The 9,871-nt window shown below is 39.4% G+C and overlaps 1 protein-coding gene across 1 annotated transcript in view; it reads left to right on the top strand.

Annotated features, from left to right (window-relative positions):
* The window catches only part of LOC111661088 (neurexin-3a), a 129,856-nt gene that overhangs the window by 67,972 nt on the left and 52,013 nt on the right, over positions 1–9,871 (top strand). The window contains 4 exon segments of the mRNA XM_087176135.1: positions 135–395; positions 4,694–4,884; positions 7,058–7,231; positions 9,687–9,806. Of these exon segments, the coding sequence (XP_087032261.1) occupies positions 135–395; positions 4,694–4,884; positions 7,058–7,231; positions 9,687–9,806 (746 nt within the window).

Here is a 9,871-nt window from a genome sequence, read left to right on the forward strand (position 1 = left end):
GAGATTTATTTAGCTAAGGGTCTAGCTTATCCAAACATTTCTTTACTTTCAATTATCCGTGACTGTATATAATATTTGTTATAATAATATAACAAACAAGTTATTTACAGTGTGTGTTCCTTTTGGTTTCTCAGATTTAACGGCATGCTCTACATCGACCTGTGCAAGAACGGTGACATCGATTACTGCGAGCTTAATGCTCGCTTTGGGATTCGTTCCATTATTGCTGACCCTGTCACCTTCAAATCCAAGAGCAGCTACCTGAGCCTTGCCACCCTGCAGGCCTACACATCCATGCACCTCTTCTTCCAGTTCAAGACCACCTCCCCAGATGGCTTCATACTCTTCAACTCTGGAGATGGCAATGATTTCATCGCTGTAGAACTGGTGAAAGGGTAAGGTTAATTCATGAGGGACTCCTGTTGACCTTTTGCATGTTGACACCGTCAAGGTTTAATAGTAACATTACAATTAACAATGCAATCAAATGACAATGTGAAAGCAATATGCCAATGTAATAAAAGTCATTTGTAGTGATTAACCTAGTGTAGTGATGAACCTAGAGCGTGTTCATTAGAGAGCTTTATAGCAGGTAGCTCAAGTGTCCATTGATAAGCAGCTCAAACATGTTAAGCTAGTGTTCATTAGAAATCAGGCCCAACCACGTTAGCACAACAGAAATGTGATCAAATGAAATAAGCAGACTGAGAACGTATCACATTGTCCATAATAAGGAACATTAACAATTATCTACAAAAATACAAACAAATCAAAGACAATGACTGTGTGCGCCTCTTGACCCATGGGCATGTATATCATTCCTCTGCGTCTATGCTGATTCTGACCCACAATACCACAGTCACACCCTAAACTAAACTCAAGTCATGTGACTCGTTACTCTCAAATTAAAACAAAGACTTACATAAAGGGCAGTTCATGTTTCAACCAAACATTATTTTATACTGGTATATTTTGGAAAAATCTTTTATCAATATTCCTCTTTTAACAGCTTATTTATTGCATTTTAATTATTTTAAAATGATCATGAATTTATGATAAAACTGTCTCTTAGACAGTTACAGCAAGTTTCACCTCAGCTGCTCTTTGGATTCACAGTCAGTCTTCTCATACCAGACGCCAAAACCAGTATCAGTAAGACCAAAAAAGAGGGAGAATATTAGACTTTCATATGTAAGGTGGACAGTCTTACAAATCCAAATGAATGATGTTGTTCTCTAACTGCTGGATGAGTAAAAATGACTACAGGTTTGAGATACTTGGAGTTTCTCAGATATTTTTAGGTGATCTATTTCAGTGGCTCTAAACCATTACCAATCACGACCCTCCAGAAGAAACAAGTTGGTGTTTGCAACAACAGTGCCAGCATACAGTGGGTGGCTGCAAGTTGTTTAACGCTTTGTGGTGTCTAAATATTTTTGGAACATGATTTCAGAGCCTGAAGGTGTAATGTTCTCCAACCTCTGTGGATTTGATGCATTCTTTGAGTTTCCTCCCCCTGACCTGCCAGAGCAGCATCAGGACCTCCTGATTTACAATTACAGCACTGAACATCTGGCACAGTCTTTCTATGCAGGTTTCTTTGTGGATGTGAGAGATGTGTTGTAAGGGGGTTTTCTATAGATCTGGAACCACAAAGCAGAACACAGTGGTGAAGTTCTTTATTTGAAAACTAGTAATAGTAGTTGAGTTGTGGGGGCATGGTTGGAGATGGCAATCAGGGGCAAACCGCTGGCTGGCTAGTTGAAGATAGTGGAGCAGAGCTGAGTGGAAGGAAACCACAGAGTGGGGCAGATGATCAAGATCAAACAGAACTGCTCACAGTACTCCACCTTATCAGGCAGACGAAGAACGATCCAGAAGAGGTGAACAGAGAGACAGGGACTGTACTTGAACTGGACCTGCAAGGAGGAAGCAGGTTACAAAAAATCAAAAAAGCATGAACGAGATCCACAAGAGCAGGAGTCGGCTGAAGCGTGGCACCACTAGTCATGACACAAAGATCTGGCAGAGAATGGTGAGATGAATTGGTCTTAAATACTGCTGAAGGGTGTGGTGTTGATTGAGGATGGAGGGAGCAGGAACCAGCAAGCCAAGCCTAGCTAGACAGACACACATACACACAGAGAAAAACACACATCAGGGGAAAAAGGGCAAGAGAGGCCTAATCCTAACATTTTGTGTCCAAGCACTTCTGAATAAATAACAAACTGTGGATGTTCGAACTTGGTTTTGGCTGTGTGTAAATTCAGGCTGATATTTCTGAAGCTTTTGGCAGCTTGGGGCTCTGTCAGAACTGCCACAGACATCTTACGTTTCTCAGTTGATGGTGCTGCTGTGGGACTTTCAGATGATTCACCTTGAGACTCACCTGACTCGATCCATTTGATAGCTAAAAACTGGCTATAGTTGCTTCATTATGCAGCTTTTGTGGCATAAAAGCAGCATTTTTTTTCTTCTATTTGTGTCCAATCATAAACTAATGCAGCACACTTTGACTCTCAAAAATAAATTATATCAGGGTATAGCTGATGTATGTAAAACCATTCCCCATTCTGTTATTTTATTTTTAATATGTTACACTTTTTTTCTCCACAACCATCTGGCTACGCACGGAAATGATCTCGAGCCCCCCTTGGGGCTGCGGTATTTTAACAGTGCAGAAACACACTCACTGATCACTTAGGAACAACGTGCACCTGCGTATTCATGCAGTTATCCAATCAGCCAACATATGGGAGCTTCAGGTAATGTTACCGTCAAACATGAGGAAAAATGTGATTTTAGACTTCTGCCCTCCTGGGATCTTAACATTCTACAGCCTCTATAGTTTACTCAGAGCAGAGTAAGAGTGACCACTTTTTACAGCTCTGGTGAGCAGAAAAGCTTAAGAATGAGGTGGAGGACAATAGCAGACAACCACAACAGGTTCCACTGCTGTCACCAAGAACAGAGAAACGTAGCCTGATGTGATGAATCTTCTGATCAGCTTTCTGCTGAGGCAAACACATGGTAGGGTCAGAATGGACCTGACCTACCATGTCCAGTCTGGTTGTGGTAATTACCCCTTAGGGGCCCAACATGTGCCAAGAAGACATTCCTCATACTATTTCCCTACCATCACCAGACTGGCTCATTGTTTTAATGTCTATCATCATGTCTATATGTTCATATCTTCAAGGACACAGTGTTACGATTTGGTATTAAATTCTGTTTGGACCCCAGGGCGGATTCAGGTACAGACATGACAGGATGGATGTACTAAAAGTTCTTTATTGGCATAAGCCAAACTCAGAAAATGCAAAGGGAGAGTTTTAGTGGGGGGTGCAGGGGGGAAAGGGATCCAGGTGGAGGCTGGTGGCGTCTGGAGTTGGAAAGCCAGTGCATGCAGGTGAGTATTGGGCATGGAGACAGCAGGTGAGTATAGTGACAGGTAATGGTGGTGTATCTTCAGCAGGAGCAGGCACAGCACTGGTTCTGGCAATAACTGAAGTGAGGAGACACACTGATGAGTATTTTCTCAAAAGAACAAGGATGTGCGATCAAATAAAGTTTCTTTCACTACAGCAAAAGTTGTCCTGAAGAGTTACCACATCGGCACAATCTGGCGACGAGTGAGTGAAGAGCTGGGGTTTCTTATACAGGGCTTGATGAGTGATTAGTAACAGGTGTGCCAGGTCATCAGTGCTGCGCCACACCCCTGCTGTGAAACTAGCTGTTTATATTGTAACCACGACAACAAAGATTGTCTAATGTTGAGGAAGTTCTTATTTCAACCCAAATCAACATCTTTTCCTAAACCTAACTAGGCCATGACCATTATTATAGTAACCATGGTGACAAAGGTAGGTATACACTGCTGATGGTACAGTCAGTACTATCTCTATGGCAACACATGACAACTGAGGTCTGGATGCTATTTCAGGAGATGCTCCTATGGATCGTAGGGTTGATGGTTGTTCAGGTTGGAGGAGTTGTTGGGACCTGAATATAATAGAACACCTGTGAGATCTACAGGATCACCACAGGCTGTTGGTGTTCCTAATAAAGTGCTTGTTAATGTGGATATATTACAGCAGTGGATCTATTTGAATATGATTTAAGGCAAACACTCTCAGTTTATCAATGTATTTGCTCTGCTGCCATCACATGTCTGCAGGGAAGAAGATGGAAGCTGTTTTAAGTTAGGAAAGTAACGGTGAAGCTTTAACCAAATATAATATCTATACAACATCAGTATTATGCCAGTCTAATCCTTCGTGACTGGAGAGCACAGTGGTGCTTTTGGCTGCACAGCTCCTCAAAGTACTTATGTTGGCACTTGTCTGCAGAATAAATCAATAATAAATAAGTTATAAATAAATAAATGGTTCGAAGGGCAACAACTCAGATCCAGTTTCTACCTAAATACCATGTTTGTGCACAAATGTAGGAAAGTCAGGAAGACAGGAACATGCCAATGTCTACATCCTCATGAAAACAATATATATATATATATATATATATATATATATATATATGGGGAATTATACTGAGGATGAATCCTCATGATGCATTATATAATTCACTCTGGTTCTGGCTCAGGGAGACCAGTTTGTGTAATAAAAGGCGTTTAAGGCAGAAAGCTCAAGACTTCTGAAGCATTCTGTGACATTCAGCTTCTCTCCTCTTGCAGATATATCCACTATGTGTTTGACCTTGGAAATGGACCGAACCTCATCAAAGGCAAGAGCGAAAGAGCCCTGAATGACAACCAGTGGCACAATGTGGCCATCACTCGAGACAACAGTAACACCCACACACTGAAAGTAGATGCCATAGCAACCAGTCAGAGTATCAATGGGGCCAAGAACCTGGACCTGAAAGGTATCCACAGGACAGTACACCTGTTATATGTTTATACCTCCATGTGTGTTCACTTTATATTCAGCCACTTCCAATGACTTTCATTCATAGTCATGCATTATTTTCCTCTAATTCTTTTTACATTTTGCCTAGGTTAAAGTCAGTCTTCATACAGTAATATATTTCTATATGCTCATTTGTTATTGTATTATTTAAGTTGTACCACTTTACAATAAGACTTCGCTTTTAGGATTCATAAGGAAGTTTTTATAAATTGTTTATAATTAGCGTATTCATTTGCATGGCTCACTATTTGGCAGACAAGTTAATGCTTACAACTCATTAATTTTAATATTGAGTTGCATTATCAATAGTTTCAGCAACTCATTAATAAATGATGATGTGTTTCACACTTTACAATAAGGCTCCTTTTATAAGTGTTTGTAAATGATACATGTATGTTTGTAAAATGAGATGAAGAAACATGAAAATGATGGAGGGAGAATCACAGAGGTGTGAACAGAAGGATAAAGAATGGGTGAGCAGTTCAACAAGTAAAGGAAGGTTATTACCTGTGTTCTACCTGGAATGCTAAAGTCCTAAAGAAGAGACCAACCAGCAGAAAGCATCTCCATGTTAGTATCCACTGTGCACAACAAGCTGATCAACAGCTGTGATTAGAATGAGGACGGCTGCTGAGAACATGTCAAGGTAAACAACAATACCGAGGCCTTAGAGGATGAATCTGGTCACTTGATATGATCATGTGATCTGCCATAATTTGATCCGCCAAATCAAACTTTCTGACCATTAATATCCTGATGGTGGTTCATTGCTAGAAATTTAGGAAACGTGATGAAGCAGCAGGTGCAAATGCTGGATGGTTGAGAAAACAAAGAAAGCTCACTAATGAGATATGAGGCTTTACAGTACAGATACATGTGGGCTCACTATTTGGCAAGCAATTGGTCACTGTTGCCCTTTTCATCTAATGTGTTATAACAACTTATACATGATTTACAAAGTGTTAACAAGCTAATAAATGAACTAGTTAAACCATTTATAAGGGAAGTCCTATTGTAAAGTGATAACATTTAAGTCATTCCATCTTATGTCAAAACATTTGAAGTTCACACATTCCTCACTGATTGAAGGTATTTATTTTAGAAGTAGCAGAGTGCAGGGTCATTTTTTGAAGTACCAACCCTGTCTTCCTAGAAATTAGGTTCATATACAACTAAATTGCAACCGCAACTACCTTTTTTAGGAAGCCTCATTGCAAGCAGTTTATAATGAGGATTTATTATTAGCGTATGTATTTGTCAAGTAACAAATCTGTTGATAGTGAAAGTATTAGTAAAATGTGTTTACCGCCAAAGTATCCAATCTTGCCATCACAATATCCACTTGTACTAACTACAGCAAAGATCATGTGGTTTAATACAGAAAAGGTTCTTGACCAAAATGCTTTTGTTTCCTAAGCCTGATGTCAGTGGATACAAACCAGGTCCTGCCTCCACTACTGTTAACAAATGTAGCATATTATCAATTTTTTTCAATTATTATTTTATTTCTATTTGAAAAAAAATACATTTCACAATTATCAATTTAGATAGTATTGAACATGCAGAGCTTTCACCTCAAATATTACTGGGAGTTGAGGGGAAAAAGAGACAATAATAATATATTAAATGCAATAAAATAATACTTACATATATAAAGTCACATTACACCATTACTCATTCATTCTGACAAGTCAACTGAAATCTGACCTTATAGGTTTTCAGTCCACCTGGTCCAGATCAAGCACATTTTCTCTTTTTGGACCTCGAGGGAAAATGACAGCCTAGATTTTGTTTATTATTCCTATCCATTCATCATCAGTGGGCGGCTCCATGACAGCCTTTTTTACTCACGACCAGAAGTATTTTTATCAGTTTCTTATCATTTGTGCTTCATTCATTCAAAGAAAATGTTGATTCTGAATATAATCCAACCAGCGACTATGTTGTATGTAAAGATAATTCTTCCACCACATTTTTGGACTTGTATTTCCTCTTGTTTAGGTTAGAGAGCAGTCAGTATGCTACTACCCAGTACAATATCACTAATCAAAACATTTGATAGCTTCTTTTTAAGAAGACCTATTAACATTAGATAATTCTGTACTGTGTCTATGTTTTCTATGCCCCAGGTGATCTGTTCATTGCAGGACTGGGTCCAGGCATGTATGGCAACCTGCCTAAACTCGTGGCTTCCAGAGAGGGCTTCCAGGGCTGTTTAGCATCAGTGGACCTCAACGGTCGCCTGCCAGACCTCCTCAATGACGCCTTGTTTCGCAGTGGGCAGATTGAACGTGGATGTGAAGGTACACCGTCCCTCAAATCCAGGCCTGACTTAGACTACTACAACACAAACTTCAACTCCAGTTCCGGCTCCGGCAGCCCTTTCTTCCTGCTAAATGCAAACAGTAGCTCCACAGCCCTTCATCCATGTGGGAGTCCCTCCATCCTACTGATTGTACTTGTTGCTTCACTTACCCACTGTTAGAGTCAGGCCAAATACTTCCTCACCTACACCAACGCATGTTATCGGCCACATTGGTCGCCCACTGATAGTGCTGTCACCACTACCATCAGAGCAGTGGTGCCAGTGTAGTAACATTAAATACTGCCAGGTGCTTCATTTTTATGTCTATGCTTTGTGAAGTTTTTTTCAGAATTTAGTGAGTGATGAGACTTTTGAATAATATTATCATCATAATAAGTTACAGAGCTTCTAACAAGTGGCTGGTTCAGCTGTGTTGGTACAAAAATATTGATCGTACAGAGGGACATTCACACTGAGAATAAGATTTTGCACTGCGGTAAAACTTTTTAATTGATAGTTCACTAAGCCATCTTCCCCAGAGGTTTGTTGCTATGCCTGTCGAGCTTTCTATGGATGTGCATTGCACTGCATCTGGCAGATTTGAAGAAAATAATAAACATAACCAGTTAATGATGGATGATGACATGTAAAAGGTTGAAACCCCTGGATTGAAGTGCACTATTTTAAGAAAACATAATACATTCATGGACGTGTAACAAATGTTACATTTGTATTTTGAATCATCACATCTTTACAATATGATGCATAATAAAGGATTTTTTGGATGAGGACTAACCTGTGAGTTTAGCAAAGTGGTCTCAGGTCAGCGTTCTGCTAACGTACCTAAGTTTTGAAATAATACAATCAAGGACTGGGGTTACTGTTTGGGGTAGGGGTTTAGGAAACGGTCAATTACAGGTGTACAAAAAAACAAAAAAAAACAAATCCTTTAATCCTTAAAGTTTATGAATGTAGTTGTGCAGTTTTACACATGCCCATTGGGAATCTCTATCAGGAAATACCTGGACTCCAGACCATACAGTTTGTTCACAAAGCAAAACTTGCCAAAGTTTTTAAATTGTTTTGTGTTAATTTACAATTCTTCATGCATATTATGTACATAACTGCATCAAAATAGGCTGTTGAAACATTTTGCACAAGCAAGCAAATGTCACTGTTGTTTCCATCTTCTGTGCAAGTCTTTCTTTTTTGCCCATTTCTGTCATCCTCTGAAGGTTCTGGGCCAGACTCCACAACCTGTTGTTGTTTGCATGGAAGTCATTTTCTGTGTAACAGTTTTTTTCTAATGTCCACCATATCATTCAGTTGGACATTGGGTATACCATATGTTTTTTTATTTGTGTTTAAGCATTAACTTCTAGAGCCCCATGTTAGACAAATTAATGTGTTAGCTAATATTTCATTTGAATCAAAACAGAAAATAATACTCTGTGTACTGTATATGCTCCTCTTTGAGACAATCTCACTGGGGTTGATAACAATGTTATTCCCTGCACTGTATGTACTGCAAGAAAGTAATGGTTGATTAATTTATTTTTCAAAATAAAATGTCATCAATCACGGTTTGTTGGTCTTGTCCGTGGCATTCTAATGTCTCATTTTTCTGTGTTCCTGTACAGTTTATTTTCTTGTCAGTTTTGCTTTTCCTTCTTTTCTGCCTCCGTATCATGGTCAGTTCATGAGTCATTTAAACTGTTTTGTCATTTACAGCCTGCATTTCATTACAAAGTGTCATCACATAAAATGGGTTTGTGTGTCTTCAGACAGAGAGAACATCAAATCCCATTCATGATTTTTAAGTTGGCAGCTCAGGTTGTGGCAATACACTGTACCACCACTAGATAGTGGTACCGCACTGCCGGCAAACACTTTTCAGCAGAAGTGACATGGCTGTTGTTACATTAAATCCTGAACCAGATCAATGCAACAGCAGGATATCACTGTAGTCATTGTAAGTTCCCACACTCCATCCTTCCTCCAACCCATCGGCACTTCACTTGGTCTTGAACAGCTCCTTTAACATAAGCAGCTCGCATCATTTCACCAGGTAAGTTTCCACTAAACACATTTACCTATAGATGATTTATATAGACTGATGGTTGGCCTGCTATTTGTTCAGATTCATTTACATGTTTGCATAAAGCAGATATAGTGAACATTTCCTGTTTTGAAGTTTCACAAAACAGTTGGAATTTTGTATGTATCATTCAAATATCAATATGATAACACGACAACATAGTGGATTGAAGAAACAAAACAACTTGTCAATATCACGTTCACTATTGCCTGTAGACTTAAATGTTGTTAGAAGTGTGTGTGTTTTGTTCTTCAAATAGCAGTGCAGTGTGGATAACCATGTCCATATATGTCTGTGTGTTTGTGTGTGTGTGTGTGTGTGTTTGTTTTGTTTGGGCATGGCTGGACTTCCACAGGTCCCAGCACCACCTGTCAGGAGGATTCCTGTGCCAACATGGGTATTTGTATCCAGCAGTGGGAGAACTACACCTGTGACTGCTCCATGACCTCCTACACAGGCACACAGTGCAATGACCGTGAGTACTGATGTCACATTCAAATATATAACAATGACAGACTAAACAACATCATCTCAGAGTAA

This window comes from Seriola lalandi, unplaced genomic scaffold (genome assembly GCF_002814215.2).
Source record: "Seriola lalandi dorsalis isolate HSWRI2012SDOR001 ecotype SW California unplaced genomic scaffold, Sedor1 jcf7180002054534, whole genome shotgun sequence".
Classification (NCBI taxonomy): Eukaryota; Metazoa; Chordata; class Actinopteri; order Carangiformes; family Carangidae; genus Seriola; species Seriola lalandi.